Source organism: Crassostrea angulata, chromosome 5, assembly GCF_025612915.1.
Source record: "Crassostrea angulata isolate pt1a10 chromosome 5, ASM2561291v2, whole genome shotgun sequence".
NCBI lineage: Eukaryota > Metazoa > Mollusca > Bivalvia > Ostreida > Ostreidae > Magallana > Magallana angulata.
In genome coordinates, this window is record NC_069115.1 from 25,472,026 (window position 1) to 25,492,444 (window position 20,419).

Sequence of the window (20,419 nt, forward strand, 5' to 3'; positions counted from 1 at the left end):
TCATGGATACTGTAGTGTTGTTTGAGACAATGTCAATTGTTAAAAATTGTTTGATAATTAAACATTAATTTCATACTTTATTGTAATGTACAATTTTAATCAATATAGTAATTGGAAAACGATATTGCATCTTATGATACTATACAAAATTGTGTCATATATGATACAATAAATTCATTGCGTGGACCCTGAGGTCCACACAGAAAATATATAAGCGAGGTTTAACCGGATGCTATGGGGAAAATTCAGCCTGCGCATGAGCTAGCCTGGTTCCTGTGCGTAGTGGGGAGCTCAAGAGAACCCGGCTAGAACACGTTTATCTGAATCGGGATCGGGATTCCATGCTATATGCACATATAAGTTCAAAGGCGCTATAATTGTAAAGTTGTCGGTAAACAGTACATAAACAAAGTATTCCTTTTTAAGAATTGATCGGCATGTGATATAAACTGTCAGAGTTATGAAATAAGTTAATGTTATGCCGAAACTACAACATGCATCAAATGGCATAATTTGCAAAGTTTTGTTGTTTTCCGAATACACATGAAGCTTAATTTTACTTTTATAGTAGGCGAGGCTAGAGTACTTCCCGATTAAAAAAAATTACGCATTTAAGTATAATTGAATATTTATGTGACTGTTTATAATAGATGATTGATATAATTATGTCACTGTTTAAATCTCAAGAAAAATGCATCAAAATATGAAATTAATTTACACAAAACTGTCACCGCATAGTTAACAAAGTACATGTAGTGCGAAGCTTAATGTGTGCTCAAATAGTAGATTTCGTCGAATGCCCGATACTATACATGCAATCTTTATTAATAAAGATCGTTATTATTTTAAAAGTATGAACCCTTTAAATTCTGAGATAAAAAGTCAGGGCTATACATACACACATACGTAATACAACATACACATTTAGTGGCTATAAAGCAGGGGGCTAGAGTCGGAGAAATCTCTGATAATCAAACGGCTTTCACGTTTTCGTTGGAAACACATGCATATGGTCCACGTATTGCAGTCCTTTTTTAAAGGACAGCAACTTGTGTCATATATTATGAACCAATATAATAATTGTTAGGTATGAAATTGTATCAAGATATGATATTGTATCATGAAATATAATAAGGTATTATAAAGGTATTATATCGAGTTATATATCATTGTATTTTATTATATTATACAATATCATAATATAAAATTATATAATATCATATCAGATAATACATCACAGTATTGTAACATATGATATTATCTTGTATCAAATGATAACATGATATTAATAAAAGTATTGTATTATGTATTGAAATGTTTTGAATAAAATTGTTTCATTTATGATAATTATAAATATGACATTGTATCATATGATACAATATACATGTTATATGACACAACAATGTATCTTATTATAAAACACAATGTCATATGATACAATATCATGTTATAAAATTATTTATTATATTACACAGTATCATATCATATGATACAATATTTTTTTTTTACCTTATCATATACTTTATGTGATGTCATGATACATTTTATAATATAATATCATATTATGCAAAATTGATTCTTATGATATGATATTATATATAATACAATATTGTATCATATGATACAATTTATATTACAATACTATGCGATACAATACTATATTATATTATACAATATAATATCATACAATATTGTATCATAATATAAATAAAACTTGTCTAATCCGGTGAAGGGTGATTCTGAAAAATTCGGCCGGATTGGGCAACATCTGGTATGGAGGAAATTGTTAAAAATAAATTCTAGTATTAAATGCAGATGGTCTTTGCCAAATTTTTAATTCTTCTGAAATATTTTAATATCCCTCCTTGATTGTGATTGCGATGCCGATTTTCATATTGTATTTAGCAAAGCAATAATTTCATAACGGGATACGTACAATGGAAATACTTTTTAATAAAATGATCGTTATTGATAAAATTTCAAACACTTAATTAACATGAGAGGTCCGACACGAGACAACTGCATGATTCACTGGAATTTGTTCAACAAACGTTGAACACGCGGCAAGTCAACAGGTGACTGATTACGTAATAGCGACAACTGTTATGGCGCAGGGAACAGTCGATGTATTCAAATACACGAGAATTGAATAAAGAGTGGAGCATTTTGACTCTCTGTAAGTGTAATCATACAACGCGCAATACAAACGTTATCGGCAGTCCCGCGGTATTTATAAACACGGCCTAAAAATAGAGTGAAGTATAATACGTACATACCCCCAATTTTGATCCAGTTTTGGTTATAACAAGACTTAACGGTGTAAACGGGTACATGTATAAATTTCTAGATTTGATTTATTCACAGTTGTTCAAAACAATAGCAACAACAGGAAAATTGATCGATAATTGAGCAGTAACTATATACTGCATAAGACCGATTGATAAGTGGCCGGATTACAAGAGATAACTCGCACTAATTATAAGCGGTCGGTTCACAGAATAGACAAGATCCGGATTGCACAATATTTTTTAAACATAAAATGATAAGAAAGGCTCAAGGGACTGGATAGATTGGCCGGAATTGGCAACATGCCGGAGTGCACAACATTCGGAATCAACAAGTTTTACTGTACAATATGATATATAACATGGTATAAAATCATGATATACAAAAAGTTTGATACAATATCCCATAGAATCAAGCTTTTTCTTTTGTTACAATATAATATTATATGATATGATATTATGTCATACAAAACAATAGTGTATCATATCATACAATACTGTATTATAGAAAACGTGTTATATCATTTAACAACAAAAATATCCATCAAGCACATTTGAGTACTGTAGGATTTTTTTAGCATCCTTGATAATGGAGATCAGGCTCTTTATCTGAAGCTACCTCTGTGTTTCATTTAAATTATAGGTAAAACAACCGTGCAAATTTATAATAGTACTTTTATTTATTAAACATGTGACATATTCCAAAAAACTAAACCTCATCCAGCATTCAAAACTTATGGCTCATATTCAGCATTCAAACCTGTCAAAAGCATCAGTATAATTAGACGCATTATCCATACAAGCTTGGTGATGTTAGGACCAGTAATAACTAATATATAATCATCGGAGTATACCTGCTCCAAATACTTTAACCAGCTCCAAAAATCTTAACCTCATTCAGCATCCGAAACTCTTGGCTCAGATTCAGCATTCAAGCCTGTCAAAAGCATCAGTATCATTAGACACACCGCACTATCCATGCAAGTTTGGTGATGTCAGGACCAGTAGTAACTTAGAAATGACTATCAAAGGGCACCTACACCAAAAACTTCAACCTGCCCCAATAACCTGATCCAAGCATCCAAGTCTTTTAAGTTCATAAGTAGGTCCAGATGCATCAACCATGCAAGTTTGGTAAAGAAAGAACAAGTAATAACTTAGATACAGGATCTGCAACAAAACCGTAAACAGGTCCGGACGCCGACCCCAGAATGTTTTGCTAAAAATTGTGCAGAATTTAGACTTCGTAGTCTGAGGTTTAAGAAGTTTCTTTTTATTCCTAAAAATGTCGATCCTTTTAATATACTTCACTACACCGAGACTTATACTTTTTAAGTCACAAGATGGCGATTTAAATGTTTTGTTAAATTGTTTGTATCAATCAATTGCAGATGTATATCGTCATAGCTCAGTGGTTAAAATATCAGGCTTGTGAACCGCAGGTCATGAGTTCGAATTCAACTGGGGCTTTTGTTTATGTTTACTGAATTAAATTTTTGAAAATATAATATTTTTTATCTAAAATTCACATTATTTCCCCTATTAGACATATTTACTTTTTATCCATCATGTTTCTATCATAATCAAATAATTTTTTGCTGATTTGAGAAACTATTTCAAGGTGTAGAGAGGCACCTTAATTAAAAGTTAACGGACAAACTGTGCGATGAGCAGATTGAGGAAGAAAAACGAATCCTCACATGAGACGATTTTTAAAACAGCTATAACAATTTTCAATAATTCTTAGCTTATTTTCCTCTTTTGAAAGGATGTACATGTATTTTTCTTCCTTTGAAAAAAAAATCTAGAAATTCTTTACTTATTGGTGTTTTTTGCGTAAAAAGACATGGAAAAGATAACAAAGACATGGGTAAATCCTTTTTCATATTATCTCAGCTTAAACATTATGTAACGTTCATTCCAAATTTTTTTGGTTTTGTTTCTTTATATCAAATAAAAGAAGTCCACTTCTTTCTTTAAAATATTTTTTATCAATAATTATAAAGCGCAGTTGACAGCTAAGTTCAAGTCACTGTATTTACTTGCTAAACGGAACATTTAAAGTACTCATTTATATTAGTGAACATAAAAAGTAAACGGGGGTCCCGGTAAATTGGTTATTTTTCCGTACACAGCGCATTGGTGAAAAGGACAAGGACTCTCTCGCCATGCGTATCTGACTTGTGCTACATGATTTCCATGGGAACATGTAGAGACATCCAGAGTGACAGAAGCAAAGTCATGAGATTCCATGGTCACATTTAACCAGTGGTTATCAAACGCATTGCAGAAATTTGTTGTATGATTCACACAGCAGACCTAAAACGTAGAATGGTTGCACTTAGTCAGGGGTCAGAAATTCCATAATCCGACACATTTATGCTGATGCTCATAGAAGGATTTTTCGAGAAAAAAATCAATTACTGGATTTTTCTTAATTTGAATGTCACTCTCCACTTAAAAATAAATACCTCAGATTAAAAGCAATAAAAATACAGGACAAAAGATAACTTAAGAAACTACGTTGTAGTAAATAATAGAAAAAGAAAAACATTTAATCGATTTGAAAGATTTAATGATTACACTTGATCATTCAATAATCAATAAAGTGTGCTTTTCGTGATTATTTTTTGTTTAAATCCATCATCAGCCATATACAGTCCCCGAAAACTTCTACTTTCCCATTTTCCCGTGCTTTCACCGTGCGCTCACAGTGCGTACATTCACAAAGCGCTCACCGTGCCTTCACAAAGCGTTCACTTTGCGCTCAACGTTCGTTCAGCGTTCACTTATCGTTCAGTCTGATAATATTATATTTAGGCTGATAACAATACATACATATAGTTAACCGTTATATTTTCCCCGATTACTGACGAAACACAATACCTTCGAAGGCTTTCAGAATAAATCGTTCATCTTGCGTTCACATATCGTTCACCGTGCATTCACCGTTCACTTTGCGCTTGCTTCTTTTAAGCTCTGCGTTGGCTCACCATTCATATAATTATGTATATAGGCGCTTACTAAATTCCGTTCAGCGTTTGCCCACCGTTCGCCCAGAGTGCGCTTACCGTTCGCTCACCGTTCAAGAGGGAAAGTAGAGCGTTTAGGGGACTGTGTGTTGAGAGTATTACTACGGTTCTCCTATATTGGAATTTCCTTAACATTAGACATTGGAAATCCATAACACTTATCATTGACATGAAGAGTAAAACGTTTCTGAGAGATTAATTCGGTCCAGATTAAAGTTGACATGAATTCATAAAAGCATTTAGTCGCCATAACGAGTGCATAACGTCTGCATCTTTTTTGAAAACTGCGGCGGCACTACATTGAACACAGCAGCTAAATGATAGTATATCCAAGAAAGTAACAAAGTAACATAGTTTCTAACCATTCCAATAAAAACGCTTCGTATCTAAAAATCCATGCGATCATTGACATTGCTCTATCTGCCACAGTGTTTGGTTTGTGCATGTGCGATGTTAAACATACACAGGAAAACTGTCTACAATTATCGAGGAATTTTTAAAGTATCTGTGCCTGGATTTTGACATTCCTTGCCAGTGCAGTGGTTGTCTTGCTATTTTTGTTCAAAACGCGTTACTACACGTCTTTTTGTCCATGGTAACGTGTTCGGATGTATGAAATACCTGAATGCAGTGAAGCATGAATAGTGCCCTCGGCCTTATATAGGGGGTGTTTAGCGATGGGCAGAATAGAAATCGACAACTAATATGGTGATAGTCGAAAATAAAAGGGAAATAATGCGTATTTATGAATTTATGTCTGCTGTAACATATCTATTTTGACTGATACTATCTACCATAATAAAGCTGACCTCAAATCCTTGGTTTGATCTGACTTCTAAGGGATGAAGTCCGCGGTCATATTCAATAGTCAGATGACGGTGCGTGTTGTCGATCGTAGCAGACGTTGGGAAAGGACCTTCAAAGTTAATCCCTTCAACATGATAAGCCACCGCCAGGGCTCCTAGATACAAACGGTAGGCTACCTCGTGCTTGTACCGGGGATGAATACTAAGATATATAATAGTAAATACATGTTCATTTACTCCTGATCAATACTTTCAATCGAAGACAACCGATATCGAATAACGGACAATGTATAAAAATTATTTCAAATTTGTTTGAAACATACATTTAATATAACGATAATAATTTTTTTCCAAACAATTCAGACATTCACTCAAAATTTGCAGTTAAAATAATTACAATGCTATGATATAGCTAGAAGACTAATTGTTTTGGGGCATCTTACAAATGAATAGCAGAATTTATGTTAATTGACACGTTTATATACAGTACTGTAATAGAAACTAAATTGTCTGATCAGTATAATGGTATAATAACCAACTGCATGATAGGTCAATCGTAACGAATAACTTATTGATACTTGTTGTTTGTTTAATAATCGATATATTCAACCATGCGAATGTGTTAGGAAAGCTTCCTTCATCGTTCGATTTGAACATATTTTATTGCATTATATATTGCAATGGAATTGGGCACAAGTTATAAAAACTTAATTCGCCCTCTCCCAACATGTTAAACAACAAATACAATATCATTGCAGTTACGTCTCAGTTTGTACTTATACAGTAATAAATTACATCAGTACGTAGATATTTGATAAATCTAGTAAGAAAGTTAATGTTGTCTACTATTAATGTTGCATGTATGCAAGGATAAACGAGATAAATAAATAAAATAAGCAAAATGTTACCGGTATCAACAAAAATACTCAGATTTGTCATTATTGAAATCTGCCAGTACCTTGAATTATCGTTCGTGTTAAACCAATCTACACGTGGTTGGAAATATAAACATTGAGTTACTTAATAAAATCATAGCCATGTTTGATGCTTTTTGTGTGCAATACCATACTTTTTAAAAAGGGAGTGGATGTTGGTTTTGTATAAAAAAATTAGTATATCAAACCAGTTTAAAGGAACATTCTGCAAAAATAGTATAGTTTGTTTCACTATTGATGCGATTTTATGTACAAGGCCAGGCGCGGATCGAAAATGAATCCGTAGGGGGATCGCTACTAAGTAATGTTAATTATTGCAACTGCCAAACACCCTACATTTTCTATTGTCACTTTTTTCAAGAACTCATTTTACCCATCAATAATGAAGGTAAGGTTTAAAACCAATGAACGTCTAGATCTTATAGTTGACTACAAGAAACTAGATTCTAGGAAAAACACTATAAACACGAGGCGTGATTTTTACTGCGAAACAAAGGGTCAAATAGTGTGGTCTAAATCTAAATGACAATAACAACAAGGAGTGATAATGATTTTTAAAAACTATAAATCACTGTTGATATTTGTTCTTAATAATATACCTACTGGAAATTTAATGTACTACTAGAATATGGAAATTAGAAAAAATACAATTAAGACTTAATCTTGTGTCATGTTAAAATTCAACAGATTTTCAGTATATGTAATATAATTTGATCCTTACCTTCCATACGGAGAATGAAAGTCCGGCAAATCCATAGCCACCGCCATAAACACATGTGGCAGCAGTGAGTTCGGCACGTATCCAACATTACTGGTTTGTGCCCAGCGAATCTGAGGAAATCCCAAATTGCTTTCTCCCTCTCGCCATGGTGCTAACTGGTATCAAATATAGAAAATACGTAAAACAAAATTTCTTACTTCTTAAGGAGGTTGGCACCTGAATTGATAGTAATGTCAATCATCTCAAAGCCACTTTGGTATAAAGATGGGGACTTAAAATGTTTATTTATTTTATTTGTGATCCATGTCACATGCCATTTTTTGGAAATATAGGGCCCGAAACAGAAATGATAAATTTCCAGAAATGTTTGCTAAAATTTGACATGGAAATTCATAATTGGAAGAAATCAAGCAAATATTTGTAGACTGAACTATTATTTAGCTATGGTTTTAATACAGTTTGAAGTTGAACACATGTAGTGACTATAAAAGTAAAATCTAAGTCAAATTTTAAAAATTCTTGCTTTACTGGTGGCTTCAAAGGCCAGTAGATAATGAACACAACAACAGATGTTAATTTAATTTAAGAAGTATTTTATTCAAGTATATAAATATATTGAAATGGATTGAACAGCAGGCATAATGCCTATTTATGTTCTCTCCTGATCAACAGTTGTTACAATATTTTGGACTTTGGAGTAATCAAATTATAACGCAAATGAAAAAATAAAGTAATGTCATCTTTCTAAAAGTTTGCATACAAATAGACATAAATTTAATGTCTCATTTAAAAGTAAAACAAGTAGGGATCACACCTAAAAAAATTGAGATATAGCATGAAATAAGCTAATTTTAGGCCATAATTGGAGTTATTTTTTTCTTAACTTCTGTGAAATATGAGCTAAATATGCCAAAATTTATCGATAGACATAACAGAATATTATTTAAATATGTTGTTTAGAACATTATGAATATATCGTAACACACAAACTATCTAGAAGTTTGGTCTGTGCTGAAAATTAGGAAGTTAAAGAATAAGTACTCTAATACTCGTGAGTTATGAAAAATTTTCATTTCCTTCTTGAAAAGCTTTCGCCACAAAATATAATTCCTTACTAAACTCTGTAAAAGTGTAATTATTGTATAACAATTTTATTCAACAAAGTTCATTTTGCATTGTATAATATAAATATACTACTAGAATTAATATGTGATGCAGAATTTTCAGACTACAGGTTACCCAAAATGGCTACCGAAAACCCAAGGAGCGAACCTCTTAATAAACTAGGTATACATGTAGTTAAATATGTTAACTTTTTTATAAACAAGTCAGTTGAAGTGTTAACTTGTTTATAATCTAGCTAGTTAAATGTGTTAAATTCTTTATAAACTAGATAGTTAAATGTGTTAACTTCTTCATAAACTAGCTAGTTAAATGTGTTTACTTGATAACTGATAGAACAGTTTCATCCTAAAAACGTTTCTCCAGTAATAATATCAGAACTAAAATCAAGGTTTGGAATATTTTTAACCTGCACAAATCCGAATGGAAATGAAGAACTGGTTGTACCAAGTGAGGCAGTACTGAATTTTGTTCTCCAATCGAAGATCATCTCTTGAAACTGGCAGGTGTACTTATACGCATGCGCTGCATTTGATTCTCCTTTAAAAAAAAACTAAAACGTTTTGAATTGATTTGAAATTGTAATCAAACTCAATTATTTTTATTTTTCTATTTTCATTATTTGCAATGCTTAAGTAACCTTATAATGATCAATTACAATTCGAGTGTCAGTCGTAATGTTTTAAGCAGGACACAGAGCTCACTATTGTTACCAATTGTAAACAATTATGCAAACAAGGGTCGTGCCATGCCAGCTTGCATTTGTTTCAATATTCAAGTTGACCTATCCGCTTAAAGTTTTGAACATGAATAAACAGATCCTAGCGTTAGTTCCATTCATTTTAGGTCTAATTTAGCTGGAACTTTTTCCATTAACATTCAAAATGTAACAAAAAACCATGAGCTAGGCTTTATCTACATTACAAAGATTTGTGAGCTCTTTATATTGCTTAAAACTTGACGACTGACACTTAAATTTTGATTGAGAATTAGAATGCTTTTCTGAGACATTGTAATCAATGAAAACGGAAAATATTGACAATAATGGTAACCAATTCACTTCAAAGGATAATATCTCTATCAAAAAAGTATTTAACAAAAGTAATAAAATCCCAATAAGAGTCAATTTATAACTGTTTAACTGATTTAAGAGAAACTTTTGACAAAAGTAGCTGTATTTGAAGCATTTCTGTAAAATTGTACCAGCAATATTAATTTGTGTTTGTTGTCTTTACAGTAAAACTAGATGACATCCCGCGCAGGCGCAGGAAATAACACATCACACGTTAATGAAATTTGTATGTTTAACCTGATTTTTTAAAATTTTGTTTAATGTATACAAATTGGAATTAAAAAATAAGATATGGCTGGATATTTAATTAGAAGTGCGGGCAGGGATAAAATTCTAAGCTGAAATTAATTATACATGTATGCTTTCTAAAGTCTTTTTTTTTGCAGCTGACTGAAAAAATTACAAACTTTTTCGGTTTGTTCCGTATGCAGTTTATTGTTGCAACTTAATAATTTCTATTTTCTTAAACTTTGAAATATCAACCCTCAATCGCATACATAAAGGGATGTGTATTTCAAAACATGGAGGGTGTATAGATCGTCGTATTTCTTTTCTTAATTTCTTTTATGTCAAATTTCACTAATTTTTTTAAAAAGCCTAATAAAGATATATCCTAAATCTTAGCCTGCATTGAAGCTTATCTCTAATTATATGATCGAAACATTTGCATTTACTTCTGTTGTTATATTATCTTTAAAGTTTCTAAATGCTAATGAACTTCTAATTGATTGTTTATTCTAAACAAATCCATGTAACAGTTTTCTTTAAAAATATATTAGACTTAATGTTATTTGTTAATAAATCATTTCATCTTTTCATTTACTGTACATCGCGTTATTTGTATGTCACAATCTGTGTTATAAAGTAATACCACTATAAAAGTAACAGACGATGATATAATTATCAGCTAAATGCTAATCTTTTAGATGCAATATAAAATACAGCCTTATATGCTTATGTAGAGGGTTGAAAAAAAGTTAATCATTATTTTGTTTGTGTCCTGAGTACACTGAGATTTGGATAGACTTCTTCAATTAATTTCTCATACTTATTCGAACAAATTCTCCTCTGGGAGATAAGTGCGGGGGCTTGCCTTGTGTTGATGAAATGAACATTTTCTTTTAAATGTTCAAACTTTAAATTTCCTATGAATCTTTTTCAGCACAAATCACTTTTAAGTAATTTCACAATTCGAAATACTGATGATTCAATGTTAAAATTTGCAAATTCCATTTAACACATGAGTTCAAATATAATATCTTTCTTTAAACTTTATATATACATGAATGTGATTAAAGGGTTCTGTTGATTTTGTTTTATTTAAATGCTTACCTTGATACCATATGGCTCCTTTAATTGTATTTCTTAGAAGTGGATTAATCATAGCGTTATAAAGATGGCTTTCGTAGTACTGATTTCTGTAAGATGACAATAAGTCATGATTGCCAATTTAAAGCTGTTTGGTCCGATTTTTGTGGTTTATACAGTATCAGTTGGCCATAGTATGGAAAATTGTTTAATTTGATGTGTAGTGAATTATTCTTTAGCTTATCACATGTATGCCGCGCAACCAAAAAGTTATAGACCTACACCTGTTAACACAAGCAGAATGGGGGATGGATCTTCTTTCAAAGTTAGAAGTATTTAAATTAAATTTCTGTTTTTGTGGTTTATACAGTATCAGTTGGCCATAGTATTGAAAATTGTTTAATTTGATGTGTAGTGAATTATTCTTTAGCTTATCACATGTATGCCGCGCAACCAAAAAGTTATAGACCTACACCTGTTAACACAAGCAGATAGGGATGGATCTTCTTTCAAAGTTAGAAGTATTTAAATTAAATTTCTGTTTCGTGATACATAAAAAAAACTTAAACATACAAAGAACGAAACGACATGAGCTTGTTCACAAAAGAAAACCGTTTGGTTTCGCACCCCCTCTCCCCATATTACATTTTTTATTCAGCATGCAATTTATTTTGCAACTTGCATCAATAGTAAAAATACATATTTCATAAATATTATTGAAATATTGTATACATGTTTATTATTGATTTACAAAAACACTTTTAAAGTTATCTTACGATATATAAGCGATTGCCAAAATTGCAATGCAATCATATCCGCATTGATATCGCGACAAACACTAAGTGAAATCATATTAACCTTACTGTATAAGTTTTTTTGTAATAATACTATTGCACATAAGTTTTTATCAAAGAAATGCCGTTTAAATGATCAGGAAAATTACTACATAGCCTAGTATTATACATGTACATATACTTATCAATATCATCATTGTTCTACATGTACGTACATAAATCTTTATATAAAATCCGACCAAGAAGATTTAAACATAACTTTAGTACAATATGACTTTATGATATTATTGCAAATAACAAAACATTTTAAGGCCGAAATGCGTCTTCCAATAAATTACGTAAATCTGCAACGTTTATATCAGCAGCTTAGATGCTTCCAATGCAAGAAATTATCATAAATGTTAATAGGTGCATACGATGCCGAAGTGTAAATTTTAAACTTCCTATCCTATAGGTTATATTGTCAAGTTGAAATGTGACTCAAGTAGTCAAAACGTATCAATTATCTTATTACCTTTTTCGGCCAGAAAATCCTGCACAACGTTTTAAAGCGTCTGGAGAAGACCATGCTTCAATTCTTGTTCCTCCCCAATTTGTTTCAACTAGTCCAATTGGATAATTAAAATGCTGTGACAGAAATTTCCCATACAGCCAACAAACAGCCGAAAATGTCTGTAGACTTCCTAGAATACAATGAAATGTAGAACTTGTTATATAACCAATGTAGAAAAAAAAATTCAAATGTATGTGAAATAGTTCCATATGTTTGGTAGGAAAGGCAAAACAGCATAAAATACTTTGCTCTCGGATTTTTTTTTGCTTTGTCATACAAAATGTAAGGCGGTTTTAATGGAAAAAAATCTTGATAAAACCGTAACTTCATTTAACTCTTTGAAAATAATTTAGCTTTTTTTTTAATAACCTAAAATAATGTAACATAATGTAACTTAGAATATTTTCAAGACAAATACAAAATGTACAAGCTGGCACATTTCCAAACTTTCCTAAGATGTGATGTTTTTGGACTATTATAGTGAAACATTTACTTTTACTCAATAGTATAACTCTAGAATGTATTGTATCCTATTCTACAGGTAAGGTTCTTTTTTATGAAAAAGTTGAGATATAATAAACATTACTTTCATTGGGTGTATTCCATCCAGAATTAATTGAGTCAATGTCGGTAAAAGGTGTTGCTGAAAATTGCTTGTGGATATGAATGAACCTAATGCTTTGATAGCTTGTTGAGTCGGAATATTCTTTTGAGGAATTAAGCAGCTGCAAAAGATAATAATTATAGATGCAAATACATACATTTAAACTTTATATATATATATATATATATATATATATATATATATATATATATATATATATATATATATATATATATATATATATATAAAGCACTGAATAGAATCAACAACACTAGGCATCTTTAAAGTGTCGGATCTAATATATAGATACTAAGCCAGTAAACTCTAAAGTAATCAATCGACTGCCAACTTCACGCCTGATTAAGTTAATTAGCTAATTAAAATTGGCGTCCGAGTTAACTAATGAAAATTTGAACCCTCGTTGTTAACTCGTACGGCACTTATGATCTAGACTCGAATTTTGATTAAAAAGAGATAAAATTAAATGAAAATAAATAAATTAAATTAAGAAAAAATGATTTACAAATAAAAGGTAGTAAAGAAACTAATAAATGAATGGAAGAGGCGCAGTTGACAGATTTCATGAAATTACTATGTGGGTGTCAGGTGATGTATGGCTATGAGACGTTCATTTTAGTGAAGTCCATTTGTTTGTTCATGCCATCAGGTCTGAATGATTTGAGTCTGTGCATCCAGAACTTTTCCTTGTTCTTCCTCTCCGCGTCTGTCCAATGAGGATTATGGTCAATAACCAATACTGTCATGTCTTCCCATTTGTGGCCACTTGTATTAAAATGTTCTCCGACGGGCTCCTTGACTTTTTTGGTCTTTATGGTAGAGCGGTGGTTGTTGATCCTTCTGCGGAGGTCACCTGTTTCACCGACGTATTGCTTAGAGCAGACTTTGCAACTGATGAGATAGATGCAGTTGTCTGTGCGGCAAGAAGTGTTGCCAAATATCTTGTAGGTGCGACCTGTGATGGGGCTTTTAAAACTGTCCGCGTTGGTGCTGTGTTTGCACAACAGGCATCTGGTATCGGAACATGTTTTAAAACCACCATTTGGCAACGGGTTGTCTAATCTTGCCCTCACTACCATGTCCTTTAAGTTCCTCGGGCGTTTAAATGCAGCCATTGGTGGATCCTTGGAAAGATCAGCCATTCTTTCGTTAGTGTAAAAATTGGGCAGATTATTTCTGTCTTTTGTAGTAATCTCATCAATTGCAGATTGAACTGTTTGGGCTTTATAGCCTCGATTACACAGATGGGATTTTAATATGCAGACAAAGGATCCACAGTGGTTGTCCTAGACAAACAAGCGTATTTAGCTGTAGCCAACAGACAGCTGACAGACGATCGTTTCTACAAGAAACTGGACTCTGATCCTACTGAAGAGTTTTCAGCTCTCATCACTACCACCCTGGACAAAATGTATGAAAATGATGAGATTGGTGTTAATGTTTATGAAACGCTTCGACCAACCAACTGTGGACCAGGTCAATTTTATCTGCTTCCAAAAATTCACAAGGAAGGAATGCCTGGGCGCCCTATAGTCAGTGCCATCGGCCACCCCACGGAGAAAATATCTGAATTTATAGATTTACATCTCCGTCCACATGTAGAAGATTTGCCATCATACCTCAAGGACACTACAGATTACCTGAATAAAACACCTTCCTCTGGCCTGCCAGACCATACTCTTCTCGTTACAATGGACGTCACGTCCTTGTACACGAATATTCCTCACGATGAAGGTATCGAGGCCTGCAGGGAGGTATGGGACAGTAGAACGATTCAGCAGCCGTCAACGGAATCTCTACTCAAGCTCCTTGAACATATTCTCAAGCTGAACAATTTCATGTTTAATGGCGAACATTACATACAAATAAGTGGTACAGCTATTGGAACGCAACCTGCTTCTCAGAGCTCCTTTCAAACCTTTGAGCTGGTTGCGGTTCATTGATGATATTGAGATGAAATGGGTCGAAAACCGAGACTGCCTAAATGACTTCATCACCTTTGCCAACTCCTCCCACAATTCGATCAAATTCACAGTGGACATATCTAGTTCCAAAAATGTATTTTTGGATACTACATCCACCTTGGAAGATGGTGAATTAAAATTCAGTCTCCATACCAAACCCACTGATTCTCACCTCTACCTCAAGCCATCGAGTTGCCACCCTCCCCATACTTTTAGAGGAATTCCTAAAGGATTAACAACCCGAATACGAATCTGTTCTTCTAATGAGATCTTTGAAGAACAGAGCAGAATATTAAAATCCCATCTGTGTAATCGAGGCTATAAAGCCCGCACAGTTCAATCTGCAATTGATGAGATTACTACAAAAGACAGGAAAACCCTCTTACAATACAAAGAGAAAACAGACAAAAGCAGGGTTCCACTTGTCACTACATATCACCCCGCCCTTAAGAACCTCAACAGCATCCTTAGAAATAATCTGCCCATTCTTTACACTAACGAAAGAATGGCTGATCTTTTCAAGGATCCACCAATGGCTGCATTTAAACGCCCGAGGAACTTAAAGGACATGGTAGTGAGGGCAAGATTAGACAACCCGTTGCCAAATGGTGGTTTTAAAACATGTTCCGATACCAGATGCCTGTTGTGCAAACACAGCACCAACGCGGACAGTTTTAAAAGCCCCATCACAGGTCGCACCTACAAGATATTTGGCAACACTTCTTGCCGCACAGACAACTGCATCTATCTCATCAGTTGCAAAGTCTGCTCTAAGCAATACGTCGGTGAAACAGGTGACCTCCGCAGAAGGATCAACAACCACCACTCTACCATAAAGACCAAAAAAGTCAAGGAGCCCGTCGGAGAACATTTTAATACAAGTGGCCACAAATGGGAAGACATGACAGTATTGGTTATTGACCATAATCCTCATTGGACAGACGCGGAGAGGAAGAACAAGGAAAAGTTCTGGATGCACAGACTCAAATCATTCAGACCTGATGGCATGAACAAACAAATGGACTTCACTAAAATGAACGTCTCATAGCCATACATCACCTGACACCCACATAGTAATTTCATGAAATCTGTCAACTGCGCCTCTTCCATTCATTTATTAGTTTCTTTACTACCTTTTATTTGTAAATCATTTTTTCTTAATTTAATTTATTTATTTTCATTTAATTTTATCTCTTTTTAATCAAAATTCGAGTCTATATCATAAGTGCCGTACGAGTTAACAACGAGGGTTCAAATTTTCATTAGTTAACTCGGACGCCAATTTTAATTAGCTAATTAACTTAATCAGGCGTGAAGTTGGCAGTCGATTGATTACTTTAGAGCGATCGGCGACAGTAGCAACACCTTCTTTAAGAATGTGAACATATGTTTATAATGTAGCTGTTCTTTTTTGATAGTTTCTTAAGTAGTTTAGTAGTAGCTTTAGATTTTGTTTTCTTTGTTTTGTACTCATGTAATTTATTTTTTGGTCCTGAAGAAGGGACTGGTTGTCCCGAAAATTTGACAATTTCTAATGTTCGTGTCGTTAGCCATTTTTAGTGCTTTATATATATATATATATATATATATATAACACGATCGTTTTAGGGTATTCAGTCAACTGAAAAGAAATAGTCATTTAAAGCAGACAAAAGATCTACAGTGGTTGCCCTAGACAAACAGCGTATTAAGCTGGTCAACTGACAACTGACAGACAACTGACGTTTCTACAAGAAAATGGACTCTGATCCCAACGACGAGTTTTCAGCTCTCATCACCAACACCTTGGACGAAAGAATAAGAATGATGTATTCGGTGTTAATATTTACAAAACGCTCTGCCCAATCAACTTTATCTTGTCAAATTTATCTGCTACCCAAAATCCATAAGGAAGGAATGCCTGGACCCCATAGTTAGTGACACTGGTCGTGATGTTGAAGATTTTCCATAATACCTCCATAATTTCCATAATACCTCCAGGTCACTACAGTTTTCTCAATAAAACGCCTTTCTCTGGGTTTCCAGACCATACCTTCTCGTTAAAATGAACGTCACTTCCTTGTACAGGAATATTCCAACACGATGAAGGTATCGAGGCTTGCAGGGAGGTTTGGGACAGTAGGACGATTCAGCATCCATCAACTGAACACTTCTCAATCTCCTTGAACAAGTTGAACTATGTTATGTTTAATGACGAGCACTGCATACAAATTAGTGCTCCAAATTGGCTACTTCTTACGCCAACATTTTTAATTTTTATAGAAAAACTAAAAAGCAATCTGCTCTTTAGCGCTCCCTACAAACATTTGAGCTGGTTGCGTTACATAGAAGACATTGAGATGAAATAAGTAGGAAACCAAGACTGCATGAATGATTTGATAACCTTTGCAAACTTATTCCATAAATCAATCAAATTCACACTTAACATTTCTCGTTCCAAAAACGTATTTTTCTAAATACTAAACGGACTGATTCTCATCTCTACCTCAAGCCGTCTAGCTACCACCCTCCCTATACTTTTGGAAGAATTCCTAAAGGTTTAATCACTTGAATCAGTTATTCTGATGAAATCTTTGTTGTGTAATCGGTGCCATAAATCCCGTACGATGCTATCTGCAATTGATGAGATTGTTACAAAAGACAAGAAAACCCTTTTGCAAAGACAAACAGAAAGCAGACAAAAGCAAAGTTCCATTTGGCACTACCTATCACCCCGTACACAAGAACCTTCACAGCATCCTTAAAAAATTTGCCAAGTCTTTACAATAACGACAGAATGGCTTACCCTTTCAAGGATTGACCGATGGCTGCATTTAAACGCCCAAGGAACTTAAGGAACATAGTAGTGAGAGCAAGATTAGACAACCCTTTTCCAAATGGTTGCTTTATAAGTTATTGAGACACCAGATACCTTTACACAGCACCAACACGGACATATTTAGTAGCCCCATTATGGGTTGTACCTACAAAATATTGGACAACAGGTCTTGCATTTATATCTCGTCAGTTGCAAGGTTTGCTGTAACCAGTACGTTGAGGGAACGGTGATATCCGCAGAAGAATCATCAACCACCGTTCTGCCATAAAGACCAAAAACCCAGTATGCCCGTCGGGGAACATTTTATTTTCAGTGTTCACAAATGGGAACAGGTGACAGTAGTGGTTATTGATTATAATCCGCATTGGACGAACGCAGAGATAGCAAGGAAAAGTTCTGGATGTAATGAATCACATCGTTCAGACATGATCCCATGAACAAGCAAATTGATTTCATTTAAATAAAGCACTAATAGCTTAATCACCTGTTACCCTACAGCAATTCTACCAATTCTGTCAAGTTCGTCTCTTCCTATACACTTTTCGTTTTATTTTTTCATAATCATTTTAAAACTTTTCTCCTTTACATAAATAAGAACGTATCATCATAAAATGATTTTTTTTTTAAATAAATTAAAAATTGGAATTAAAACCTAGGCGACATACGACTTAACATCGGGTGTTTTTGATTTCTTTTATTATTAACTCGGATTTCAAATAAGTTTAATTCATCCAATCAAGCGTGAAGTTGACAGTCGACTGAACACCCAGAAAGATCGATGGCACGACCTACGTCATGGCAAACACTGAAACAAATCTGTACAAAATGTAGTTCCTAAGTCTTTTATAATTCATATAGTTGGTAGTTTCAGTTGTAATGCTAAATTTAATTTTTTTGATTTTGTTTTCCTTGATTTTGTACTATGTAATTTATTCTATTGACCTGAAAAAAAATCTGACATCTGAAAATTGGACAATTTCAATAGTTCGTGTCGTTAGCCATTTATATAAAGCAAAAGGAAATTCACTATGTCTTGCCTAGTTTTGCCGAGTGTTTAGCGCAGCGGCCGCCGGTGAGTTCCAGAGGTCGTGAGTTCAAGTCCCGGTCGGGACGGAGGTTGAGCTCTGATATAGTGAATTTTCCTGAGCTTTGTATCTATATACATCATTTAAACATTAAATAATGGTTGCTTTACCTTATCAGTGGTGAACTCCATATTACTTTGTCCTGAACAAATCCAAACATCTCCAAACAGAACGTCAGAAATCTGAATTGTTCCAAGACTAGATACAGCTGATATCATGTAAGGGCCGTGATCAGAAGGACTTGTCAATTTGGCCTCCCATATTTGATTACTTTTAACAACAGCTTGAAAAACTTCGCTGTTGTTCATTTTTATGTGTACAACATCACCAACTTTGCTAGAATGACCCCATACTGTGGTTCCTGTTGAACTCTTCTGTAGCACCATGTGATCATGATAGTAGTTTGAAAATGTAAATAATCCATAAGTAGCTAACAAATTGAAAGCAAGTTTAAAATAAAACTTAATTAACCGACTCGATTAAAACAATAAATAACATTTAAATGAAATTCATGATTTAATTTAATTTACAGGTAAAATATTGCATTTTCACAAACGTTAATTTATAATATTTTATATCAGATGATAAACCACCAACGTGTAGCAATTTAATTAAGACAAACTTACAGCAAAGTGAACAACTTGCTACAAAAGCGCTAAGAAGAAAAGATATTGACCACATTTTCAAGGAATCCAAATGGTTTTGGAATGTGACGGGTTTAAAAGGAGTCTTATCAGTAACATACGGCAATATTTAGTACGGAGTCGTGTATGGGACGAAGTTATTCGATTTGGTTTATATAACTACATGCCTGACAGAAATTTAAGTTTAAAGTTTAAATACAGTAGTTCTATTAAGATTAAGCTAGTTTAAGTTAGAAAAAAATTTAAGGTAAAATGCTAAGAATGTTACCCACATTTTTGTATGGATATCAACTCCCCTCCTAAAATAGAGACAGACAAAATCAAGTTTATTGAATTTTGGGATGCTTTTGAAGTCACTATTTCAGGCTTGGGGTGAATTACATTGTAAAGTAATGCATTACATAAACATTACTTCTTTAGTTTTGGCATTAAATTACCATTACTTAATTCTCTTGACGTATGCATTACATTAGTAAAGTAATGCATTACCATTACCGTTACTTTGTGAAAAGTCGACAATAAGTTTTGAAAAAAGTAATTTAAAAGCTGATTAAAAAGTTTCTGCATATGTTTAAAATATAAAACATGCTAAAACATTTTTACAGGTTCATGTCATGTTTACTATCAGGCTCAAATTTAATGACTTCAACAAGATTGC

The 20,419-nt window shown here is 33.4% G+C and overlaps 1 protein-coding gene across 1 annotated transcript; it reads right to left on the reverse strand.

Moving 5' to 3' along the window:
- Positions 1-4,135: 4,135 nt before the first annotated feature.
- On the reverse strand, positions 4,136-19,852 carry LOC128182658 (sialate O-acetylesterase-like). The gene is made up of 9 exons (XM_052851342.1): positions 19,744-19,852; positions 19,228-19,547; positions 13,215-13,353; positions 12,590-12,758; positions 11,306-11,391; positions 9,311-9,441; positions 7,780-7,934; positions 6,127-6,325; positions 4,136-4,604 (listed from the first exon to the last, which is right to left on the reverse strand). The coding sequence occupies exons 1-9, from the start codon at positions 19,796-19,798 to the stop codon at positions 4,362-4,364; spliced, it is 1,497 nt and encodes a 498-aa protein (XP_052707302.1). The 5' UTR covers positions 19,799-19,852; the 3' UTR covers positions 4,136-4,361.
- Positions 19,853-20,419: the final 567 nt, after the last annotated feature.

Coding starts and splice junctions, on each gene's coding strand:
- LOC128182658 (XM_052851342.1), bottom strand. CDS start 19,798: ATGTGGTCAATATCTTTTCTTCTTAGCGCTTTTGTAGCAAGTTGTTCA. Junction 13,354..19,227: donor TGGAGTTCACCACTGATAAG/GTAAAGCAACCA, acceptor TATCTTTTGCAG/CTGCTTAATTCCTCAAAAGA. Junction 6,326..7,779: donor TTTCATTCTCCGTATGGAAG/GTAAGGATCAAA, acceptor TATATATCTTAG/TATTCATCCCCGGTACAAGC.